The 26,739-nt window shown below is 41.5% G+C and overlaps 1 protein-coding gene across 1 annotated transcript in view; it reads right to left on the bottom strand.

Moving 5' to 3' along the window:
• Window positions 1-9,933: 9,933 nt before the first annotated feature.
• wwtr1 (WW domain containing transcription regulator 1) overlaps window positions 9,934-26,739 on the bottom strand; it is a 76,582-nt gene continuing 59,776 nt past the window's right edge. Inside the window, exons 3-6 of the mRNA XM_060941506.1 lie at window positions 26,292-26,551; window positions 16,861-16,988; window positions 15,867-15,979; window positions 9,934-12,367 (exon numbers count right to left, since the gene is read on the bottom strand). Coding sequence (XP_060797489.1) covers window positions 12,186-12,367; window positions 15,867-15,979; window positions 16,861-16,988; window positions 26,292-26,551 — 683 coding nt within the window. The 3' untranslated portion in view covers window positions 9,934-12,185. The remainder of the gene's footprint in view (window positions 12,368-15,866; window positions 15,980-16,860; window positions 16,989-26,291; window positions 26,552-26,739) is intronic.

Raw genomic sequence — 26,739 nt, 5'->3', positions numbered from 1 at the left:
CTTTCTTATCAGCAGCAGAGCACCCCGCGAACCACACAGAGATGCAGTATGTCAGGATGCTTTCTATTGTCGACCTGTAGAAAGACACCAACAGCTTCTGACACAGATCGTTTTTCCTGAGTATTCTCAGGAAGTGAAGACGTTGTTGAGCTTTCTTTACAGTTAATAATAGGAATATCCCACAAGGCCTGCTGTTTTGGAGATGCTCTAACCCAGTCGTCTAACTATCACACTTTAGCCCTTGTCAGACTCGCTCAAATCTTTACACTTGCCCAGTTTTTCTGCTTCCAACACATCAACTGTGTGAACTAACAGTTTATTTGTTGCCAAATATATCCAACTCCTTGACAGGTACACTGTTAAAGAGATAATCAGTGTTATCTACTTGACCTGTCAGTGGTTTTAATGTTATAGCTGATCAGTGTACATCACTTCAACAACAATGTACATTTCAAAATTTAACCAGATTTAAATTCAGCCTTTGGGAATCTTTTATAAAGTCTTTACCAGTCTATAAAAAATTCTAATTTTTTTTTTAAATCTTGTAGCATATTCTAAAAAATATACCAAACCTCATCTCATCTCATTATCTCTAGCCGCTTTATCCTTCTACAGGGTCGCAGGCAAGTTGGAGCCTATCCCAGCTGACTACGGGCGAAAGGCGGGGTACACCCTGGACAAGTCGCCAGGTCATCACAGGGCTGACACATAGACACAGACAACCATTCACACTCACATTCACACCTACGGTCAATTTAGAGTCACCAGTTAACCTAACCTGCATGTCTTTGGACTGTGGGGGAAACCGGAGCACCCGGAGGAAACCCACGCGGACACGGGGAGAACATGCAAACTCCACACAGAAAGGCCCTCACCGGCCCCGGGGCTCGAACCCAGGACCTTCTTGCTGTGAGGCGACAGCGCTAACCACTACACCACCGTGCCGCCCCTATACCAAACCTATATATTTTTTTCTCAGAACCCCAAGTATTATTTTATTGTTTTTAAGTCACATATTTTACCTGCTGGAAGATGTAGTTTTTAGCCATTCTTCCTCAGAAGACAATATAAATAAGAAAAAAAAACAAGTCTTATAAATAGTATAATGATGTTTATACATCACATCATTGTATAGTCATACCATATTCCTTTACCTTCTTGTATGTACAACCCCGTTTCCAAAAAAGTTGGGACAAAGTACAAATTGTAAATAAAAACGGAATGCAATGATGTGGAAGTTTCAAAATTCCATATTTTATTCAGAATAGAACATAGATGACATATCAAATGTTTAAACTGAGAAAATGTATCATTTAAAGAGAAAAATTAGGTGATTTTAAATTTCATGACAACAACACATCTCAAAAAAGTTGGGACAAGGCCATGTTTACCACTGTGAGACATCCCCTTTTCTCTTTACAACAGTCTGTAAACATCTGGGGACTGAGGAGACAAGTTGCTCAAGTTTAGGGATAGGAATGCTAACCCATTCTTGTCTAATGTAGGATTCTAGTTGCTCAACTGTCTTAGGTCTTTTTTGTCGTATCTTCCGTTTTATGATGCGCCAAATGTTTTCTATCTGGACTGCAGGCTGGCCAGTTCAGTACCCGGACCCTTCTTCTACGCAGCCATGATGCTGTAATTGATGCAGTATGTGGTTTGGCATTGTCATGTTGGAAAATGCAAGGTCTTCCCTGAAAGAGACGTCGTCTGGATGGGAGCATATGTTGCTCTAGAACCTGGATATACCTTTCAGCATTGATGGTGTCTTTCCAGATGTGTAAGCTGCCCATGCCACACACACTAATGCAACCCCATACCATCAGAGATGCAGGCTTCTGAACTGAGCGCCGATAACAACTTGGGTCGTCCTTCTCCTCTTTAGTCCGAATGACACGGCGTCCCTGATTTCCATAAAGAACTTCAAATTTTGATTCATCTGACCACAGAACAGTTTTCCACTTTGCCACAGTCCATTTTAAATGAGCCTTGACCCAGAGAAGACATTTGCGCTTCTGGATCATGTTTAGATACGGCTTCTTCTTTGAACTATAGAGTTTTAGCTGGCAACGGCGGATGGCACGGTGAATTGTGTTCACAGATAATGTTCTCTGGAAATATTCCTGAGCCCATTTTATGATTTCCAATACAGAAGCATGCCTGTATGTGATGCAGTGCCGTCTAAGGGCCCGAAGATCACGGGCACCCAGTATGGTTTTCTGGCCTTGACCCTTACGCACAGAGATTCTTCCAGATTCTCTGAATCTTTTGATGATATTATGCACTGTAGATGATTATATGTTCAAACTCTTTGCAATTTTACACTGTCAAACTCCTTTCTGATATTGCTCCACTTGTCGGTGCAGAATTAGGGGGATTGGTGATCCTCTTCCCATCTTTACTTCTGAGAACCGCTGCCACTCCAAGATGCTCTTTTTATACCCAGTCATGTTAATGACCTATTGCCAATTGACCTAATGAGTTGCAATTTGGTCCTCCAGCTGTTCCTTTTTTGTACCTTTAACTTTTCCAGCCTCTTATTGCCCCTGTCCCAACTTTTTTGAGATGTGTTGCTGTCATGAAATTTCAAATGAGCCAATATTTGGCATGAAATTTCAAAATGTCTCACTTTTGACATTTGATATGTTGTCTACCGTATGTTCTATTGTGAATATAATATCAGTTTTTGAGATTTGTAAATTATTGCATTCCGTTTTTATTTACAATTTGTACTTTGTCCCAACTTTTTTGGAATCGGGGTTGTAGTATACAAATGCCTCAAAATACAACAAAAATATTATACTGCCACAAATAGGTGTTTTGTCTTTTTATTTTATTTTCATAATGCTATTCAGATTATTATGTTATCCTGGTTTAAGAAGGCACTAAGCAAACATTTGCAGGTTATTATACCTCACTGTTGAGCCTTTGTACTGCTGTTGTATCACTCATTTTATTGTTGTAATGATGTTCCTCTTTATGACAATGAGCTCAGATGTTATAGCACCTTTGAGCCAAACTCAAAGAAAACACAGCAACAACAACACAGTGTGCTTTTCATGTAGGCATTTGAAACGATAATTTCTTTACTGAGAAGATGTTTGTGTAATGATCTGCAATAAAGTAGCTGATATAGACAATGCAGTGATTAGATAATTCTGTGAAATCTCAGTAGTTTGGTTCACAGTCATAGTCTGGGCTCTAAGCCGGGAAAGACTTGATGTATGTTGAAATTACATGCTGCAAAATCCTAGTGAATATTTGAGTCATTCAAAAAAAAATTTTTTTTTGACAAGGTAATCCAAAATTTCACTTGTCTCACTTTATAGGCTGTAAAAATGCCCTGGTGCTCCGAGTTTCAAACACTCTGCGGATTTAACAGCTACATTATAAACACTCAGGATAAGTATGACCTCTGGTGGACAGCAGAACAACAAAATGAGAGTCCAGACCACACCTTGAAAAGGATGAGGATATTGTGGGTGTGCAATCTTTGTCATTAGCAGGGAATTAGGTTCCGTTATTTCCAGGTACAATAAGAAGTGGTACACACACACACACTACTAGAAATACTATACTGTACTGAGCCACACTTTCCTCTCAAAGCAGCCTTAATTCTTCATGGATTCCATAAGATATTGGAAAAATTCCTTTGAGATTCGGTCCATGTTGGCATGACTTTCATGCTGCAAGTCTCCTGTTCTATCATCCCAAAGGTGTTCTATTGGATTCAGATCTGGTGACTGGGAAGGTCATTGAAGAACACTGAACTCATTGTCATGCTCATGAAACCAGTTTGAGATGACTTTTGCTGTGTAGTCCAGGACCTGGCTATGGACCAGGACCATGTATGCACATCATTTAGGAGAGGATAGCTCAACTGTTATAGGCTAATTTGACCCCAAGGAATAACTTGGGATGTGTGCCAAAATTACAATACAGGTGAAAGGGTTCCCCCAGCTGGAACGGTCAACTTCTCAAGACCAATACCCTCGTGCCACCTGCAGAATTCTGGGGCGAAAAAACACCGCAAAAAAACAGAGAACCAGAGATCGGTTTCACTGCTGTTTATTCACAGTTTTCTCGCCAAAGATGAAATATTACAAACACCTTTTATAACAAATTATAATCTCTCTAAACGGCAGCTATGTTTATGTATTGTCTATCGAATATGTGTGTGTGTGTGTGTGTGTGTGTGTGTGTGTGTGTGTGTGTGTGTGTGTGTGTGTGTGTGTGTGTGTGTGTGTGTCCTTGGCGTGTAGAGGGTGAAAATGTGTGTGTGTTATGTGTGTGCGCATATAAATGTGCTAAGTCTTGTGCTAAGTCAGCAAATTACATCTTAATTTCATTAATATGTAGTAAAACAATCATAGGCAAAACATCCCATATCAAGAATATGTTCTTAACAACTCAGCATTTACCATTTTAAACAAAGACATGTTTATGTCTAGTCTAGCAAAGTAGGTCAGCACTTCTCTACTTCACTGGAGGAAGGTCACAAGCCTAGGATTCAGGATTAAACTCATAAAGTCTTAACATCTTAACAATCCTAAATTACACTCTGCAATTATAAAACTAACTTAAATCATGGCTTTAAATCTAACAACAGGGCAAACAGCCTGAAAATTACCAATCCAAGATGGCCGCCTGGGGGCCTCACAGCAAAAAGGTCCAGGTTCGGGCCCTGTGGCCGGCGAGGGCCTTTCTGTGCAGAGTTTGCATGTTCTCCCCGTGTCCGCGTGGGTTTCCTCCGGGTGCTCCGGTTTCCCCCACAGTCCAAAGACATGCAGGTTAGGTTAACTGGTGACTCTAAATTGACCGTAGGTGTGAATGTGAGTGTGAATGGTTGTCTGTGTTTATGTGTCGGCCCTGTGATGACCTGGCGACTTGTCCAGGGTGTACCCCGCCTTTCGCCCGTAGTCAGCTGGGATAGGCTCTGACCCTGTAGAACCGGATAAAGCGGCTAGAGATAATGAGATGAGATGGGAAGATGGCCGCCGGTATTACAGTATTATTATTGTGTTACTCTTCATGTTCCTGACCCTGGTTTATGTGACACATAAACAGTATTAATGTGATGTTAAAAGTTGTATTGTTGGCTGTTAAACATTTAGACTCTCAAGATATTGCAGCCTACTAAAGTAATAAGTTTTGTTTTTGTATTTTTCACTTTAAGTTAACATTCCATTGATCCTAATAGTATGATTGAAAATACAATTTCTTTATATTAATCAAATATAAATACCTTTTTTTGACACCCCCCCCCCCAAAAAAAAAGTTTTGGAACGGCCCAGCCAGAGCCCAGACCTAAATCCAATTGAAAATCTGTGAGGTGACCTGAAGAGGGCTGTGCACAAGAGATGCCCTCGCAATCTGACAGATTTGAAGCACTTTTGCAAGGAAGAGTGGGCAAATATTGCCAAGTCTAGATGTGGCAGGCTGATAGACTCCGACCCAAAAAGACTGAATGCTGTAGTTAAATCAAAAGGTGCTTCAACGAAGTATTAGTTTAAGCTATTTTGAAGCTATTTCGTTTATTAACTCCAATCGCAACCATGACGGCTGAATTACAGGCTATTGTGCAATTAATCATAACAATAAACAATTAAGCATAACAATAATCTAAATACTTGACAGTTACAAAATTCTTCAGCCGTTCAGTATTGCATACAGACTGTATAGCAGTCGTAGCCAATCTTAGATTATACCTTATATCACGCTCTACAATTCTCCTTTGTATCAGAGGAAAAAGGGTTGTATCTTTTTCATAAAATGTTTGCAAGATTCAGCACGACCGTTCGCAAGTGTAGATAGACCGGTTTGTGATAAAGCATCGCTATAATGTACACCCAGTAGAATTATTGTCAACGCGTGTTTTTGGACATCTTCTAGTGCCTTGGAGAGAAAATTAGGAAGAGCGAAATGAACGACGGATGCATATTCTAATATAGATCTTATGAGAGAGCAATATATGGTAACAATATCAGTTACCTGAAAGCCAAAACGTTTTAGATTCCTTATTACATAAAGCCGCTTGTTGGCTTACTTCAATACGTAGTCTACGTGGACGTTCCATGTCAAGTCATGAGAGACGTATACACCGAGTAGTTTAAATGACTTAACGTGTTCCACAGTAGTGCAGCCGATGGCAATCGGGCACCAAACGCAGCTGCTGTATTGAAGAAAGTCATCAACCATTTCCTTACACTTAGAAGGATTTAATTTCATGTCGTTAAGCTGAGCAAAATCTTGAATGTCCCTTACAATAAAGTTGGTCAGGGATGGAGAATTTCTTGGAACTACCTCAATGATAGATAAGTCATCAACAAACTTTATGCGGAGTGGCCACTGAGAAACTAGGCTATTGACCATAACCGCAAAGAGCAATGGTCCCAATTTTGTACCTTGAGGAATTCCTCTGTGAGGATATTTGGTAGAAGATACACTGTTACCGATACGCACAAATTAGGATCTGCCCTGCAAAAAGGCTGCTACCCACTTTAATAGACTGGAATGAATATCAAAGGTTGCTAGCTTCTCAAGTAGAATATGGTGGTTTATAAGGTCAAAGCCCTTTTGAAATCTGCAAAAAATACCTAATGCTAGAGTTACCTTTATCAAGTGCTTCTAATGTTAGGTGCAACAAGTAAACTATTGCTTGCTCAGTCGACCTACCAGAAACAGCGAATTGTTGGTTATCTAAATTATTGAAAATTTTAGGGAGGAGTCGAACGAAAGTAAAACTTTCCAACACTTTAGCTAATTGTGAAGTAAGAGATCTAGGTCTAATGTCATTCTCAATTGCCTTAGGTGGTCTCTGCTTAGGTATAGGGCAGACAGCAGCACACTTCAGGAGAGGTGGAACAAAACCATCCCTAAGAGAAAGGGTCTGCACACTAGGGTGCATCAGTTGCCCCCTAAAAATGAAAAGTTCCTCTGATCATGATGCATTTTTGTTTTTATGTTCCTTTTGGTAAGAAAACACACTGGGTGAAATATTTTGACAAAATTCAAAAGTTTAATGGTGGCACCAGGAGCTCAAAGTTATGGAAAAAGCTGCTATTTTATGACTTTTATGACAAAATTTCGATCACTTTTCATGAAACATTATTGCACCTTATAGAGTATACCAAATATCTTAGATACACATTTTTAGTACATATTCTAAATATATTATCAAGCACAGCTTGAGTTTTAGCTGTTCATTGATAGGGGTGGGCGATATGTATCGTCTGCGATGTCATCGTGAATGTTGTTTTGACGATGTGTAATTTTGCATTATCGAGTTTTTTTTAATTAAGCCGCCAAAAATCAATACAGAGCGGAGCAGACCCGGCGCCAGACACGGACTGACGGACGGGCCTTGAATTGCTTTTGGGGGGGGGGGCACATATTTTATACGCCAAGCCAGGGCAACACAACTGTTTCTAGCAACCCAGGAGAGCAGCACAGACGTGACGAGTTAAATATTCTAAGAAACCTATAAAGCAACCAAAACAACTTTCCAAAATGTATCAAACATTGCTCAGCATATTAAAAGTTTTTTTTTTTTTTTTTTTGCTCCGCTGGCCTCACAACGCACAAAGCTGATTTCGGGTATCTACCGGAAGATGTCGTGATATGATCCCGTCCAGCAATAAAACGTGATTGGCTGAGACAGCTGCTGATTTACCCAGATACCATCTGAAGAAAAAATGCGATTGGTCGGTTGGTTCATTCCATGTCATTAACCCATTGGTTCCCAAGAAATATTAGTCCACGTGATCCAGAAATTATTACTAGTGTTTCTGTACTCACAGATAATAATGAATGAACCGATCAGCCGATTTCGAATAGTTTCAATACATTTTAAATTGAGCACATTTTTCTTTATTATTGTTATACTGAAAAACTTTGACTTGTAGTTTACGGTTTTTTTTTGAGGGGAAAAAAAAAAACCAAAGAAGAAGCAGCTGTGACGGGCTCCTATCAGGCCAAGTGCGGTCACTCGCCGGCCACTTTCAGGCATCTTTTTCGGATGAGTGAGACCAGACCCTCTGAACATGAATGGGGAGATATCAATACTGGACTCTGTGAAAACTAACGGTCGCGAAGAGCATATGATTGAAATCGCCATGAAAAGTTGATTATAATTGAGTTGGTTCTCATGACTCAGAAAAAGCTTTAAAATCCACTTTTCTCGTGGATTATTTTGACACTGCGCAGGCGCAGTACTTCTATAACGGCAGGAGAGGGACAGCGGAGCACGAAGCTGCAAGATGATTGGAAAGCTGTTGGTTCAGATCGACATATGATTGGTTGTTGGCAGCGGAACAGGCGGGATATTTGCAGACCCGTACTGCCGTCAGAGACGGTTGATTAGAATGTTCGCTGCCGTTACGAACTGTCAATTGAATTATTAATTTTTATTAATTTAAAGTTGTTTAAGAAAATAAATATGGCTTTTCCTTAAATACTTGTGTCACTGCAATGATTATTTTATTCATTGTAATTATTGTAATCTTTAAGCAAGTGTTTTTTTAAAAATATCGTCAAAATATCGTTATCGTTAAAATCCTAAAAAATATCGAGATATTATTTTTTGCCCATATCGCCCACCCCTATTCATTGAATCATTGTTCAACTACTTTTAAACAATACAAATGTATTATGAATCACATTAATGCTTCTCAATCCCTTGCAAAGGTTCTTAACATGATCTCTGGGTCACAAGAAATCTATAAATGGAGTCCAACATTGTGATTCGAACCTTACGCGAAAACATAAAATAAACGTGGTTTTTTTTTTGGCAAAAAATGAACCTCATGGTGCCACCATTAGACTTTTTTTTTTTAAAGATTTTTTGGGGGGCTTTTTTTTCACCTTTATTATTGGATAGGACAGTGTAGAGACAGGAAATGAGTGGGAGAGAGAGATGGAGAAGGATTGGGAAATGACCTTGGGTCGGGATTGAGCCTGGGCCCCCGGATTTATGGTATGGCGCCTTATCCACTTGAGCCACGACACCCCCACCACCATTAAACTTTTGAATATGGTCAGAAAATTTTACAGGATGTCTTTATTGGTGAAAAGGAACACCCAAACAAAAATGCATCAGATTTTATGAAAGTGAAGGCAACTGATGCACCCTACTGCACACTTATGCAACCAGCTTATTGTACATTTTTTCCCCTCTAACAGATTTGTTTGTTTTTCAATTGAATTGTACAGGTTATAGGTCACATTAAAGGTGGGAAAAGTTTTGAAATTATTTATTATGGTCTCATTTTTTTTTTTTACATCAGAAAAAATTATCATTTTAACGGGGTGTGTACACTTTTTATATCCACTGTATATGTGACAAATAAAGGCTTCTTCTTCTTCTTGGCAACTGTGAACAAATGTTTTATGGCAAACTAAAAGGAGTAAAAAGTATTTTCAATTCACTAAAATGTATAATAATAATAATGCGGCACGGTGGTGTAGTGGTTAGCACTGTCGCCTCACAGCAAGAAGGTCCAGGTTCGAGCCCCGTGGCCGGCGAGGGCCTTTCTGTGTGGAGTTTGCATGTTCTCCCCGTGTCCGCGTGGGTTTCCTCCGGGTGCTCCGGTTTCCCCCAAAGACATGCAGGTTAGCTTAACTGGTGACTCTAAATTGACCGTAGGTGTGAATGTGAGTGTGAATGGTTGTCTGTGTCTATGTGTCAGTCCTGTGATGACCTGGCGACTTGTCCAGGGTGTACCCCGCCTTTCGCCCGTAGTCACCTGGGATAGGCTCCAGCTTGCCTGTGACCCTGTAGAACAGGATAAAGCGGCTACAGATAATGAGATGAGAATGAATAATAATAATAATAATAATAATAATAATAATTTATTCCACTCCATTAACAATTTCTGTAACCCTGAATCCTTCAAGCATAACCTTCCAAATGTTTCCAAATAATTCACACATACATTCTGTGGTACACAATTTTATTCTTTTTTTTTTTTTTTGGTTGCTCAACAAGTTACACTTCAATTTCAGATATTTCTTTGTGAGGTTATAGTTCTTACAATCGCCTCCATACATCCCAAAAATACAGTAAGCGGTCATTTTGTTTCAGTGTGTATGTGTTTTCAAAGCCTTCCTCGAACATCCCCAGAATCTAACAAACATAACCTCCCCGTGTTACCGTGACTAGGTAGTGTGTGTGCTACACAACCATGCTTTTACATAATGCTACAGAGAATCACTTTAGGTTTTTTTTTTTACACCACTCAATAAAACTAGTAAAACACCTCCTTTCTGTCCAACTTATTGCTTTGTGTAAATGTATTGCTCTAACATGCATAGATGATCAGATGCAAACACTGTGCTTATTAACAATAACCTACGCCATGCTCTAGCCCTGGAATAATCACTTTATGTATAGAACAAAATAACAGGAAGCCATTCAGGAACCACTCGTTTTTGTGGCTGACTTTAACCACATGGCCTTTCCTCTCCGTGGATAAAAAGAGAAAAAAAAGCACATACTTTTTTGTATCTTTTCCATCTTACACATTTAGAAAGTGGTCAGCTGGGTTCCAGCATGTACTTGCTCAAAAGATTCAATACTTAACCAATCAATCCTGACTAAAGGATTTCATGAGTTCAGTTTAACCCAGAAATAATGATGCATCACCACCACTGCTCCCCCACCCACCCACCGACAAAGCCTATCAGTTTATCCATCCATCCTTTGCCCATGAACTGTTGCCAGTATACAAAATAACGATATGCTACGTAATCAATATAAGGTGGCTTTATACACCACCAATGCTAGGAATAGCTAACACATCATTTAACATCCAATACAAAAATATTACAGATATAGAAAAAGGTCACTGGATTTCGGCTTAGCTAAAGAAATAAAGCAAGATCATGTGATCACCCACGCTCATCCAGTTCCGAGTGTTCGTCATTCGATACCCGAAAATTCAGAGACGATCATTTCTGGTTGCTAGAAAATACTCTTGTTTTGCATATTCCCTGCAGATTATTATAAAACCTGTTCACCGCTGAGTTAAAGGCAGTCCTACTACGCAGAAGACTCCAACACGTAGTCTGCTTCGGATTAAACGGATTAAAGAACCTCACAGTACAGTGAAGAAACACAGAGCAGGAACCGTCACATGAAACTTCAACATTTACTTACAAGATCCAACTCAACCCCGTGTTGATTTGTAGTGCTTTGAAATTTCAATTTCATTTAAAAAAAAAGAACTAAAACTATTTTAAAAAAAAATCATAGCTCTCGATAAATACTAAAAAGGCAAACTCTATATCAAAACTCATAAAATGCACCAGATGTAAAAGGACACATCTAGAGTATTTAACAGTAAAAAATAAAATAAAATAAAGGAATACTGAAGCAGTACACAAAAAGTACATGGTATAAAATGTAGGTCTACAGATGCAAACTGCTATATTTCAGAGGCATGAGCTTACTTGATACAATAGCTAAACTTGGATCAGCTTGAGTATAATCCTCTAAATGCGAATGAAATATTGTTGCTTTTGACACAAAACTGAAAATTGGAGTTATGACAAAGCTTTTGTGCTGAAATTCATTACAGTAGGAAACGTATCTGGTGTCTGCGAAGAAAGGAAAGTTTGTTCATAAGGCCGCTTGAATGTTAATTGATCAGTAAGGCTCCCCTTTAGTGCAGATAAGGTTGAACTGGCTAACATGCTTAATATGTGTACATCATTGAAGCCAACATAGTCTCCAGTTCATCATGGAGGCAGCGGCTCCCTCTGCTGGTGCCTACCAAGTGTCCCTACATCAACACTTTTTTTTTTTTTTAATGGAAACCGACAGCAACAAATAGCTGTTCAGTCCTGCCCAAAGCCAGAGGAATGACATTTTTGATCAAGCGACACTCAGTGACAGTAAAAATCTACTCTATCCTACAGTATATACAAAATACATATGACTTTTCCACCACACCTGAACAAATTTGATTGACGTATGCTTGTTCTTTGTTTTTAAGCTGAACACTTTGGTTTCTGTTATACTCTTCACTCAGAAAATTTACAGTAACCAGGATTTAAAAAGTAAAAAAAAAGGAGCAATATAGGCACATTACAAACGAGAGAGCGGAGAGACTGATTGAGTTAAAATTCAGAAAGGTAGCACTGCTGCTAAAAGTCTTTAGCCTTCCCCTTGGAGCCTCGGTGCCTCTTTAGAGCCAGGTGAGAAAAGGCTCATTCTTGTTCAGAACAGACTCCACATCGTTGAGGATGGGCATGAGGTCTGTGCCGTCCAGGGTGCCCAGGTCCACGTTAGTGCCAGGCATGGAGTCTAGGAAGTCGGGGAAACGGCTCTGCTGTGGCACGTTCATGTTGACTGGCACCATGTTATCACCTACAGAGAGAGAAAAGCCAGGCTGAGGAGTCTTTTAAGCTTCAAAAAGCTCCAAGTGTAATTAATATTGGTCACTCAATGATTCATACATCACTCGCATATTCATTTATAAAGACTGTCCTTTGCTCGTTCCATGCTCATGAACATCATTTCAACGTACTTGATATTGTTTGACAATACACTTCTACACCTGGATACCGTAATGATTTATAATTGCACTGTCTGGTGTCACGGTTTGTTCCTCATGTTGTTTCAGGAAGCTTGTACTTGCCACTGCCACCTCTGGCTTACTCATTAGGGATCTAGAGTTATATCCGAATTTCGAAATCTGCTTTGTGGCAAAGACTATTGTTAAAATGGCAATACGGATAAACTGGAATTGAAGTGAACATCAGACATGGAAAGTACGTATTTTACTCATTGTACCTCATTACAAAGTATCTCATCTCATCTCATCATCTCTAGCCGCTTTATCCTGTTCTACAGGGTCGCAGGCAAGCTGGAGCCTATCCCAGCTGACTACGGGCGAAAGGCGGGGTACACCCTGGACAAGTCGCCAGGTCATCACAGGGCTGACACATAGACACAGACAATCATTCACACTCACATTCACACCTACGGTCAATTTAGAGTCACCAGTTAACCTAACCTGCATGTCTTTGGACTGTGGGGGAAACCGGAGCACCTGGAGGAAACCCACGCGGACATGGGGAGAACATGCAAACTCCACACAGAAAGTCCCTCGCCGGCCACGGGGCTCGAACCCGGACCTTCTTGCTGTGAGGCGACAGTGCTAACCACTACACCACCGTGCCGCCCATTACAAAGTATCATTTAGGAAATTTGTGCTTTATTTGAGTATAATTTAAAAGTCATATTTGTGCTCTCCATGAAAACATTTCCATGAAAACACACACACACACATACACACACACACACACACACACACACACACACCCCTTTCATTTTCATTCATATCTTCCAAGAACTCGTTACAGATATCAAAAATAATGACTCTGGTTCTTTTCTTTACTCGTAATAGAAGCAAATGTAATCTACTAATTTAATTACATTTCTATGCACTTTTTTGAGTTAAAGTATTTTATTAACTAAATTTAAAACATCCAATCAAATCCCTACTAATTTCAATTCATACCATTAACTAATTTTCAATGTGCAAAGACTGTCTACTAGATTCTATTATTCTATTGGATTTTATTTATTATTTCATTCATTTTATTTTATTAATTATTTATTTTACTATCTATGAATTATTTATTCTACTACTAGATTATCTACTATAATAATAATAATAATAATAATAATAATAATAATAATGGGCGGCACGGTGGTGTAGTGGTTAGCGCTGTCGCCTCACAGCAAGAAGGTCCTGGGTTCGAGCCCCGGGGCCGGCGAGGGCCTTTCTGTGCGGAGTTTGCATGTTCTCCCCGTGTCCGCGTGGGTTTCCTCCGGGTGCTCCGGTTTCCCCCACAGTCCAAAGACATGCAGGTTAGGTTAACTGGTGACTCTAAATTGACCGTAGGTGTGAATGTGAGTGTGAATGGTTGTCTGTGTCTATGTGTCAGCCCTGTGATGACCTGGCGACTTGTCCAGGGTGTACCCCGCCTTTCGCCCGTAGTCAGCTGGGATAGGCTCCAGCTTGCCTGCGACCCTGTAGAAGGATAAAGCGGCTAGAGATAATGCGATGTGATGTGATAATAATAATAATAATACGTTCAATTTCTATAACACCTCTCACACCCAAGGTCGCTTTAAAATTTGGGGGGGGGGGTCCACCAAAAAAAGGATCATTATGTAATTCCAGTGGCGTAACTGCCCACAGTACCGCCAAAAAGCGCACGAAGACAAATCCCACACTGCCTGCACAGCTGCCGCGATGCCGCCAGGCAACATCACTCAGAACACCGCACCATGGAGCCACAAAGCGAGCACAGAAGCGCCACCACACAGGGCAATGGTATGTCCCAAATCACCTGCACTGCCACCGTGACACCACTGGGCAACATCGCTCAGAACACCGCGCCAAGCACAGAAGCACCGCCCCATAGACCGCTGGACAACCCTGATGTTAAAAGAGCAATGAGCTCACTGCAGTCCATATCGAGTAGCGCAGGCATCACCCACAGTGGACCAAGGCCTGAGGAAACTGATGTCCAAAACTGGGTCCAGAGCTACACCACAACTGGCGGACAAACCATTCAAACAAAAAAACTAACATCAAACTACGCAAACACAAAAAGAAAAACAAAGAGAGAAAAATAAAAATAAAAAGCGTCGGTGAGAAGCGGCAGCCAAAATGCACACAGCGTACTCTCAACCGGAAACGGAAATTACAAGTTATTGAACTTTATACTAAACTCAACAAAAATAAAAACTTTACACTCGTTTCAAAGTCAATAATTTGAACATTTTGGAAAATAGGTTTGAAATAACGATTGTATTCAATTATCTTGTCATTAAAGATGCTAAAGCATACAGATCATGTTTGTCATGGAATCGGTTCCACCGGAAATGCGACGACAATGTCCATGATCAAAAACTGTGAGTCACAACTTAATGCAGAGCAGAGCGCAGGCGATTTCGAATGGTTTGGGCAGTCACTCGACCTCCAAACAATTCATTCCCAGTGGATGTGGCAGTGACAAACCGATTACGCAAATGACGTAAGACAATCTGTCGGTCTTCTGTGTGTCGGTCTTCTGTGTGTGACGTCACACGTGGTCGACCAGGACGGGGGCGGTCGGCTGTGGTGCCAGTTTGATGGAGACGTGTCTGGAGATTATGGACGGTCTGTCGACTGCATCCCATAACCCTCGCAACGTCAGTGACGGATGTTCCCGTATTCAGCATGCCAATGGCAAGTTCACGCTGAATGTTTGACAGTCGTGGCATTGCAAATTAACGAATAATTAACCATAAAACCTTGTTTTTCTGAGATGACACTCTACTCTGCTACTGTGAGATCAATTGCACGTGTATCAATAGGTCACGTCACTTGTGTCACGTGGAAACGTGATTTTAGCGTGCAGTGCTCTCGCACGTGCCACGTAGGCCCGACCAGTAGAATGAATGTGTGACGTAATGCCCTTGACAATGCATTTAACCATAATCACAACAAGAACTCTTTCAAGAAAAGTTTCTAAACACTATTTAAAAAATAATGAGTGTCAAGTTTTTATTTTTGCTGAGTATAGATATAAAGATGCTCTTTATGTAATAAGTGCACAGTGGTGCAGTGGTTAGCACTGTCACCTCACAGCAATAAGGTTCTGGGTTTGAACCTCGCGGTCGACTGGGGCCTTTCTGTGTAGAGTTTGCATGTTCTCGTTTCAGTGTTAGCCCTGTGATAGTTCGGCGACCTGCCCAGGGTGTACCCCATGTCTCACCCGAAATCAGCTGGTATTGGCTCCAGCTTCCCTCATGACCCTGATGGATAATGTTATTGCTGTCCAGTGTAAGTAAGAAACCTCCACCATACCTGTGTCCATCTCCTCCATGTTGCTAAGAAAATCCTCAGGAGTGGTGGGGATGCTGTAGCAGCCCAGGCCCAGGCCGCTGTCTGTGCTCTGCTCACGTGAATGGTATGGCCCACTATGGGAATACATACACGCATGCTCTGATAACCCACTCCAAAATTTTGAAGGCCAAACATCAATCAACAAGCACTTCCCAGCACCAAGATGACACTCTGCAAAATGACCTCAAAGCTAGCATATGATTCCTCCTTTTAAAGAAATACTAATACCTAAAATATATTTCTTCAACTTATTCTCGTGCATCTGTAGTCTTTATAGATAAAATTTTGACACATCCTTACTATGTAAAGAACAGAAAAGCTGCTCACTGGAAACTCATATATAATGGAAGTTATGGAGAACATCTTACGAGAGCTATCTTTTTGTACTTTTATAAAAAAAAAAAAAAAAATTCACCATAGAAACAATAGCATTTCCAATGAATTGATGCTTGCCCTAAGGTTATCAAAACACATGCATGCTGGGAACGCATAAATCCCAATTGTTCCCTCTAAAAATACAGACTTAGGGCGTTATTTAAAAAATACCATACCTTTGCAAGACATTAAAACAAAACAAAAAGCCCCAAACAGATGTTCTTTCACTCGTACTACCTGCGAGTTTCAGGTAAACACATTTTTCATTCTTTTCTCAGTACAGGGAAATGTGTAGTAATCCCACATACACTGCAGGTGCTGTTTATACAGAATACTGGAGTGTTCCTTCAAGAAAGACATGGTTTGAGGAAATTTAAAACAAAGTATCAAGTATCCCTGAATCTAATACCTGTAAGCAAACTCCCAGCTGCATCATTTATACACAGGGTAAGTAATTCTACTCTCATCTAGGAAAATTCAAGACTAGATGTGAATACAAAAAGAAAATAAGAGAACTAAAAATCTAAATGGTGTAAAATAGCAGATAATCAGGGATCGAGGTTTGGAAAGAAGTGCTTACCTGTTCAGAAAGGGGTCTGAGCCACTGGTTGGAATAGTGCCTTGGTTCATGGCAGCTGGATTGATGGTAGGAGCTACGGATGCCATGTTGTCCGAATCCATGGGGATCTGTCTGCAGAGCGCCACCTCCTGGGAGAAAATAAATATCGTAACCTGATGGCATTTACCAAAAAGCCATAATCCATTCTGTAAAAAACATCTCATCTCATCTCATTATCTGTAGCCGCTTTATCCTGTTCTACAGGGTCGCAGGCAAGCTGGAGCCTATCCCAGCTGACTACGGGCGAAAGGCGGGGTACACCCTGGACAAGTCGCCAGGTCATCACAGGGCTGACACATAGACACAGACAACCATTCACACCTACGGTCAATTTAGAGTCGCCAGTTAACCTAACCTGCATGTCTTTGGACTGTGGGGGAAACCGGAGCACCCGGAGGAAACCCACGTGGACACGGGGAGAACATGCAAACTCCGCACAGAAAGGCCCTCGCCGGCCACGGGGCTCGAACCCGGACCGTCTTGCTGTGAGGCGACAGCGCTAACCACTACACCACCGTGCCGCCTGTACAAAAACATTCATTCATTAAACCTGCCTTAAGTCAACTTGAGTAGGAAGTCTTATTACAGCATAGCACCAACAGTTAGGGCATGTAACGATTCATCCAATTCACAATACTGGGTTGATGATTTGATTTTCCCACAATATTTTTGAAAAAAAATCAAAGGAAGAAAATTTTATTACCGAAAACGGCAACATTTATTTTCCTACTCTTTATCAACTTAAATATTAATTTTGTTAGCGCTGTCGCCTCACAGCAAGCGACAGGCCCAGCGGCCAGCGAGGGCCTTTCTGTGTGGAGTTTGCATGTTCTCCCCGTGTCCGCGTGGGTTTCCTCCGGGTGCTCCGGTTTCCCCCACAGTCCAAAGACATGCAGGTTCGGCTAATTGGTGGCTCTAAATTGACGGTAGGTGTGAACGTGAGTGTGAATGGTTGTCTGTGTCTATGTGTCAGCCCTGTGATGACCTGGCGACTTGTCCAGGGTGTACCCTGCCTCTCATCCATATTCAGCTGGGATAGGCTCCAGCTTGCCTGCGACCCTGTAGGACAGGATAAGCAGCTACAGATAATGGATGGATGGATATTCCTTTTGTTAACTATATATTTTTTTAACTTTGGTTCTATTTTCCTAATATCCAACAATAATTGTTTACTCAAATTTGTAAAAGTTGGAGTAAAATATAATAGCCTATTAACTATCCATCCATTATCTGTAGCCGCTTATCCTGTTCTACAGGGTCGCAGGCAAGCTGGAGCCTATCCCAGCTGACTGTGGGCGAGAGGCGGGGTACACCCTGGACAAGTCGCCAGGTCATCACAGGGCTGACAAGAGACAACCAGCCATTCACACTCACATTCACACCTACGGTCAATTTAGAGCCACCAATTAGCTTAACCTGCATGTCTTTGGGGGAAACCAGAGCACCCAGAGGAAACCCACACAGACACGGGGAAAACATGCAAACTCCACAGAGAAAGGCCCTCGCTGGCCGCTGGGCTCGAACCCAGGACCTTCTTGCTGTGAAGCGACAGTATTAACCACTACACCACCACACCACCCCTATTAACTAAAATATTAATTTTATTAAAAATAAAAAAGTTGATGACAAATAGGCCTTTTCTTTAAAAAAAAAAACTTTTACGAATGTTTCTACTACCTCCACCTGCTTCTCTTTTCTTTAGCTTTTGGCAGTCTGTAAAAAGAGATTATAGATTTCTTGTTAAATCTATTTGTATAGTCAATTGCAGAACAGCTCTTTCTCATTTTAGATCTGCTTTGTATGTTTCCAAAGCATTAGGGCTATGTTACATCTGCGCAGGGACGCAGATACGTTTTTTGAACTGGGGGGGACAAAAAACTGGGGGGGACAAAGCTGCCAGCAAACCAACCCCAACCCCGATATGCATGTCAAACTTGTTGTGGGTTACCATAGCAACCAAGCTCGAGCTCGCAACCTGTGCAGTCTGCACAGCTCAACCAACCGAATATCAGTCTTTGTTTTGTTTTATGTGAGTTGTTGCAACTATGTATACACTGCTGTGCACCTCAATAAACCGAAGGGTAATTAGTCTTTTGATTTTTCCGTGAGGTTTGCCTTATGCAAAGAAAGACAGCATAGACGTTTTTTCCTCCCTATAAGTGGGGGGGACCGAACGAAGTGAATTTAAATCTGGGTGGGACGAATCCCCCCCCCGTCCCCCCCTCTATCTGCGCCCGTGCATCTGCCTAAGGTGAAGTCATGTTCATTCTCTCCACTGTATGTCATTATGCCATCTGCTGTTTAAACAACCCTATTACAGTTAGGAAAATCTAAGCTTATGCAGCCTGAAAATCAGGATTTATTTGTTTTATTTCATTGATTCGAACAGTCATAAATTTGTATCGTGATTTACCATTGCACAATACATTGTTACATGCCTACCATCAGTAATAAAGTAATGTTTATTATTAAAAGCAATCCCCAATGATAAAGGTTCACCATAAATATTTTTAGATAAACACTCTGGTGTTGTAGTGGTTAGCACTGTCGCCTCACAGCAAGAAGGTTCTGGTTTCGAGCCCAGTGGCCAACGGGAGCCTTTCTGTGTGGAGTTTGCATGTTCTCCCCGTGTCTGCATGGGCTTCCTCCAGGTGCTCTGGTTTCACCACAGTCCAAAGACATGCAGGTTAGGTTAACTAGCGGCTCTAAATTGACCGGAAGTGCGAATGGTTGTTTGTCTATGTGTCAGCCCTGCGATGATTTGGTGACTTGTCCAGGGTGTACCCCGCCTCTCGCCCATAGTCAGCTGGAATAGGCTCCAGCTTGCCCACGACCCTGCACAGGATACACGGTTACGGATAATGGATGGATGGACTTTCAGGACCCAAAAGTGGTTTAAATACTATAAAAACATCTAGGATTATAATAATTCTCTTAAATATCAATAGACAGATTGTTCAGCTGACCCTACAGCTTGCAAAGTCTTTTAGTCAGTCAGATCAGTTACAGGAAATACATGACTCTTCCTGCCATGTAGAACTACACTCTCATTTGCATAACTTCATGCTTTCTGATAGAATTCCACTTTCAATCTTTGGGGTCTATGTGGTGATAAATTGTGAGTTTTGTTTGTCTTAGATTCCAGTACTGTATTTCCTGACGACAGTGTCAGGCAGTTATAGAGAAGAAAGATACTGGGTGAGACTTGCTACATTTGTCTCGTAGCTTCACGGCAAAACTCCAGAAGCAAATGTCAGACCCCAAACATGACTTAATTCCATTGGCTGTAAATCTCATCTCATTATCTCTAGCCGCTTTATCCTTCTACAGAGTCGCAGGCAAGCTGGAGCCAATCCCAGCTGACTACGGGCGAAAGGCAGGGTACACCCTGGACAAGTCGCCAGGTCATCACAGGGCTGACACATAGACACAGACAACCATTCACACTCACATTCACACCTATGGTCAATTTAGAGTCACCAGTTAACCTAACCTGCATGTCTTTGGACTGTGGGGGAAACCGGAGCACCCGGAGGAAACCCACGCGGACACGGGGAGAACATGCAAACTCCACACAGAAAGGCCCTCGCCGGCCCCAGGGCTCGAACCCGGACCTTCTTGCTGTGAGGCGACAGCGCTAACCACTACACCACCGTGCCGCCGCGGCTGTAAATGTACATTTGATTTGTTTTCTGAATAAAGCATTTCTTTATAGCAATAAGGGATTTTGGCCTGTGAGTTCTCAGCGTAGAAAGTTTCTGAGTTTATGAGTCTGCGTGAGGAGCAGTGATTGTGAACATGTGCAGGAGCTGTACGGTGCTGCTTGTGCATGTGTTTTAATGGTAATGTGGAGGAGTGCTCTTCTCTCAGCGCTGCCTTTAGGGCGTAGGCTGCTAACTGAACAGCTGCACTACCGCAGTCCTGAGGAGAAAAACAGTGGAAATCATCCAGTGCCAAAAGCCAACTTGACTTGTCTGAGTCATCAATTTTAACATGGACAGACTAGGAAAAGAAACACAGTTGTTTACATTACTGATCTCCTCCTCTCCCTCCCTTTCTTTTCCTCACATGCAGACAGCCACAGTTACGCAAAGTCCTCTGTCTAAAGCATGGAGATCTTGTTCAGTGTAGTACACAAAACATCTCAAAGACTTCTGGGTAAGCTAAACATCTCTGCTGGGAGGTTAACACTCCTGCACCTCAAAGATGACCATTTTGGCAGCACTTCATAAACAGTCCTGCTGATGAATTACTGAGTCTGACTGTTAAACACTCTTCTTGTCGATATGTCCTCTTTCTCTGACGTACACCACTGTTATGCAACAGAAGGAGTAAGAACAAACCACCACTAGAGGACACTATGATGGATTGTATATACCCCCTTTTTCCGGTCAGACCACTTCCCAGCACAGCTGATGGGAGGGACATGAGGCACAAAAATTCGACACAAACAAGGCCCCCTTTCAAAGCAAGACAAATCATGACCTTCACGTTTTCTGTGCCACTGTGATGAGCGAGCAATGGGGAAAGAAGGAGAAAAGGGTAAGCGATTACGATTAGGCCCCTGCTGTCTTGAACTGCAAAAACTTCAACAGGATGCCTCCTGACTCTCCAAACAAAAGCCATTTGGCTCACATGTTTTTATTGGACCCGTCTTTGTGTTTTTCCCCTTCAGACTCCAAGTCATCCCTTTTCCAGACGCACTGTGCTGTCTGATAATAGTCAAAGTGTGTAAAACACACACAGATAGACAATCGACATCAGCTCTATTCATCCAGCAACTAGCGCAAGCAGGAAAGCAAATAATGATAAAGATCAACTTCAGCTAGAAGGGACTGAAATGTTTGTTGACTTTAGCAAATGCAGAAAATGTTCAAGCACACACAAAAAAATTTCCTAGAAAATCATGAGGAGACAACGGGCCTCATTTATCACACTGGATATGAAGAAATGTATTTGTAAATTGTTCAGTGGAGTATTTACACAAGAAATGTGGCATTCATGAAAATATAGTTTGTTCAGAAACTAGTTCCTGAAAGCTCCTGGGTTTGTGTAAATAAACGTCTTTACAAGGAGACTCACCGTGACATTTTACTATACGAACTTAAAATCACTGACTTCTTTCAACTGTGCACACAATCTTAATGAAAATCTTGTTTCTTATGAATGACTCGAAGGAATACAATCCAAAAAACCCTATAAATGAAGACGAATAAGTCTGTCTGTTCAATTAGGCCAATAGAAATGCCACCATGTAACAGAAGGAAAAGTTAACATGTGCTTATCGTAGCTGATTCTCTACTATGGCTGAGCTGCATTACTGGAATATTCTCATCCCATTCTCATTATCTGTAGCGGCTTTATCCTGTTCTACAGGGTCGCAGGCAAGCTGGAGCCTATCCCAGCTGACTACGGGCGAAAGGCGGGGTACACCCTGGACAAGTCGCCAGGTCATCACAGGGCTGACACATAGACACAGACAACCATTCACACTCACATTCACACCTACGGTCAATTTAGAGTCACCAGTTAACCTAACCTGCATGTCTTTGGACTGTGGGGGAAACCGGAGCACCCGGAGGAAACCCACGCGGACACGGGGAGAACATGCAAACTCCACACAGAAAGGCCCTCGCCGGCCATGGGGCTCGAACCCGGACCTTCTTGCTGTGAGGCGACAGCGCTAACCACTACACCACCGTGCCGCCCTACTGGAATACTGGAATATTCAGCACACTAAATTTAAAATGTGCTTGGAAATTTACAGGCGATTGGCATTCATCAACATCACACATCACATCACATTATCTCTAGCCGCTTTATCCTTCTACAGGGTCGCAGGCAAGCTGGAGCCTATCCCAGCTGACTACGGGCGAAAGGCGGGGTACACCCTGGACAAGTCGCCAGGTCATCACAGGGCTGACACATAGACACAGACAACCATTCACACTCACATTCACACCTACGGTCAATTTAGAGTCACCAGTTAACCTAACCTGCATGTCTTTGGACTGTGGGGGAAACCGGAGCACCCGGAGGAAACCCACGCGGACACGGGGAGAACATGCAAACTCCACACAGAAAGGCCCTCGCCGGCCATGGGGCTCGAACCCGGACCTTCTTGCTGTGAGGCGACAGCGCTAACCACTACACCACCGTGCCGCCCTACTGGAATACTGGAATATTCAGCACACTAAATTTAAAATGTGCTTGGAAATTTACAGGCGATTGGCATTCATCAACATGTGAATATGAAAAAAATCAGCAATACAGAAACTTTGGTAAATCTGGTGGGATTTTTTTAGTTCATCTGGGTCTACAAAAACATTTATACACAACTTTGTTCAATAAATAAATAAATAAATAAATAAATAGCCCAATACCATAAGTGTATCATAATGTTTCTTGTTGCTGATATTTATCTTGACTTTATTGTAATTTTATATTTTATCCTCATGCAGGTATAATATTTTAAGCACCTCGAAGCCACATTTCATTTGAATACCAAATGGCTTCCCATCCACCATACTGTAAATGCTCACTACAGAAGGAACAACATAACAGTTTCATAGCACTTATGTAGTGTGATATAGTCCTAGTAGAACACTAATATTCAGCCACTGATAAAGTAAAAACTACCTATATTATAAAAACATACCTTTTTAACTTTGGAATACATAAATATCTTTAAAAAAATCAAGGATTTTTGTTCATAGAATGCAACTAAAAAGAAAAAGGAAAGAGATTGGTGTGTTGTATCAACTTATAGCACTGCTGTTTGTAGTAGCCTTACAGGGATAACATCTATCACAGCTTCTATTTATTACCCCATGATATTCACATTCGTCCAAATGGTTGAACAATCTTGGATGATCATATCAAAAGAGTAGTAGAAGATGCTGTTTATATTTCTAGCCCAAAATTCATGAACCCACACAAACATACAACTCTCTAGAGAGAAAAAAATATTCACAGTATGTAGTTTCTATATCGATAATTATTTTATATACAACCCCAATTCCAAAAAAAGTTGTGACACTGTGTAAACTGTAAATAAAATCAGAATGCAATAATTTGCAAATCATGGAAACCCTATATTTCACTGAAAATAGTACAAAAATAACATATCAAATGTTGAAACTGAGAAATTTTGTTTTTTGAAAAATATATTCTCATTTTGACTTTGATGTCAGCAACACGTTTCAAAACAGTTGGAACGGGCATGTTTACCACTGTGTTGCATCACCTCTACTTTTAGCAACACTCTGTAAATGTTTGGGAACTGAGGAGACCAATTGCTGTAGTTTTGAAAGAGAAATGTTGTCCCATTCTTGCCTAATATATAATTTCAGTTGCTCAACAGTTCGAGGTCTCCTTTATCGTATTTTCCGCTTTATAATGTGCCAAATGTTTTAAATAGGAGACAGGTCTGGACTGCAGGCAGGCCACTTTAGCACCCAGACTCTTTTACTATGGAGCCATGCAGTTTTAATATGTGCAGAAAGCGGATTGGCATCGTCTTGCTGAAAGAAAGAAGGCCTTCCCTGAAAAAGATTTTGTCTGGATGGCAGCATATTGCTCTGAAACGTGTTTATATCATTCAGCATTAATGATGCCTTCCCAGATGTACAAGCTACCCATGTCATGTGCACTAATGCACCCGCATATAATCACAGATGCTGGCTTTTGAACTATGCACTGATAACAAGCCGGATGGTCCCTCTCCTCTTTAGGAGGACATGGTGTCCATGATTTCTAAAGAGAATTTCTACTTTTGATTCATCAGACCTCGGGACAATTTTCCACTTCACTTCAGTCCATCGTAAAAGAGCTCAGGCCCAGAGACGGTAGCTGTGTTTCTGGAGATTGTTTATATTTGGTTTTAACTTGCATTTGTGGATGCAGTAATGAACTGTTTTCACAGATGATGGTTTTCTGAAATGTTCCTGAGCCCATACAGTGATTTCCACGACAGACACGTGTCTGATTTTAATGCAGTGTCTCCTGAGGGCCTGACGATCACAGGCATCCAATGTCAGTTTTCAGCCTTGTCTCTTGCATACAGAGATTTCTCCAGATACTCTGAATCTTTTAATGATATTATGTACCATAGATGATGTGATCCACAAATTCTTTGTAATTTTACTTTGAGGAACATTATTCTTAAATTGCTGCACTGTTTGCCCATGCAGTCTTTCACAGAGCGGTGAACCCCTCCCCATCTTTACTTCTGAGAGACTCCGCCTCTCTGGGATGCTCTTTTTATACCCAATCATGTTACTGACCTGTTGCTGATTAACCAAATTAGTTTGTTTTTAACATCATAGAACTTTTTTGGTCTTTTGTTGCCCCATCCCAACTTTTCTGAAAAGTGTTGCTGACATCAAATTCAAAATGAGCATATATTTTTCAAAAAACAATAAAATTTCTCAGTTTCAACATTTGCTATGTTGTCTTTGTACTATTTTCAGTGAAATATAGGGTTTCCATGATTTGCAAATCTTCACATTCTGTTTTTATTTATGCTTTATACAGTGTCCCAACTTTTTTGGAATTGGGGTTGTACAAATGATATTTTATATGTATTGCTTTAGATTTTATATTTTACTCATATAAATCATAATAAAATATAAATTAATCAAAATAAAATAAGTGAGATTCATCAGATTTACAGTGATCATCCAACATTTAAAAAATGAAACATAGACCTTAGGTACCTATAGTAGTACCTAAATCTAATACCTAAAATGATCTCATCTCATTATCTCTAGCCGCTTTATCCTGTTCTACAGGGTCGCAGGCAAGCTGGAGCCTATCCCAGCTGACTACAGGCGAAAGGCGGGGTACACCCTGGACAAGTCACCAGGTCATCACAGGGCTGACACATAGACACAGACAACCATTCACACCTACGGTCAATTTAGAGTCACCAGTTAACCTAACCTGCATGTCTTTGGACTGTGGGGGAAACCGGAGCACCCGGAGGAAACCCACGCGGACACGGGGAGAACATGCACACTCCTCACAGAAAGGCCCTCGCTGGCCACGGGGCTCGAACCCGGACCTTCTTGCTGTGAGGCGACAGCGCTAACCACTACACCACCGTGCCACCCCACCTAAAATGATCAATTATTGAAATCATTCATAAAATTAACTTCTTAGCAAAGATTAACCATGTTGTACGCTGCTAAGGGGTTTAGAAATATTTTAGAAATTTCATTCTCTCCACTGTCTCTGGCAAATCAACGTTGCGGAGGAAGAATTTCAACACAGCAGGTAAACTCGAATCATAAATCTGGGTTGTGCTTACTGTGCATTTACAAGCACGTGGCTGGAATTTTTCAAGACCTCATTCTGTGGAAAGAATAGCGTGATCATTTTGTCAAAAATACCTGTCTCCTCAGCTCCTCATGCCTCCTCTGAATGCGCTCCCTCTCAAGCTGGATGCGCTGCAGTCGCATCTTCTGCTGGTGCTGTTGCTGGGCGCTCAATGCGTTGCCCATTCCCATCATACCAGACTGAGAGCTCTGCTGCTGGGGCATGGAGCCACTTGAGCCCAGGGCCTGAGACTGAGCCTGTACCTGCTGCTGCGGCTGCTGCTGGTGCTGAGCATGCTGGAGATGCTGCTGATGGTGCTGATGCTGGGACATTGCTGTAAGGAGACACAAAAAGATGCACTTTTTAATATCATTACGCCTCCAGATAGACTTTAACGTCCTTGTACTGTTCAAGACTTCATGGGGGGTTCAAATGAACAGTGGACACCACAGCAGATGGATGATATGACATAGTTGGCCAGACCCATGCACTTGGGGGGAAAAAGGGTTATGTACAATGGAG

Source organism: Neoarius graeffei, chromosome 15 (assembly GCF_027579695.1).
Source record: "Neoarius graeffei isolate fNeoGra1 chromosome 15, fNeoGra1.pri, whole genome shotgun sequence".
Lineage (NCBI taxonomy): Eukaryota > Metazoa > Chordata > Actinopteri > Siluriformes > Ariidae > Neoarius > Neoarius graeffei.
The sequence above is the reverse complement of the archived record's forward strand: the minus strand, read 5'-3'. Positions and strand labels throughout refer to the sequence as shown.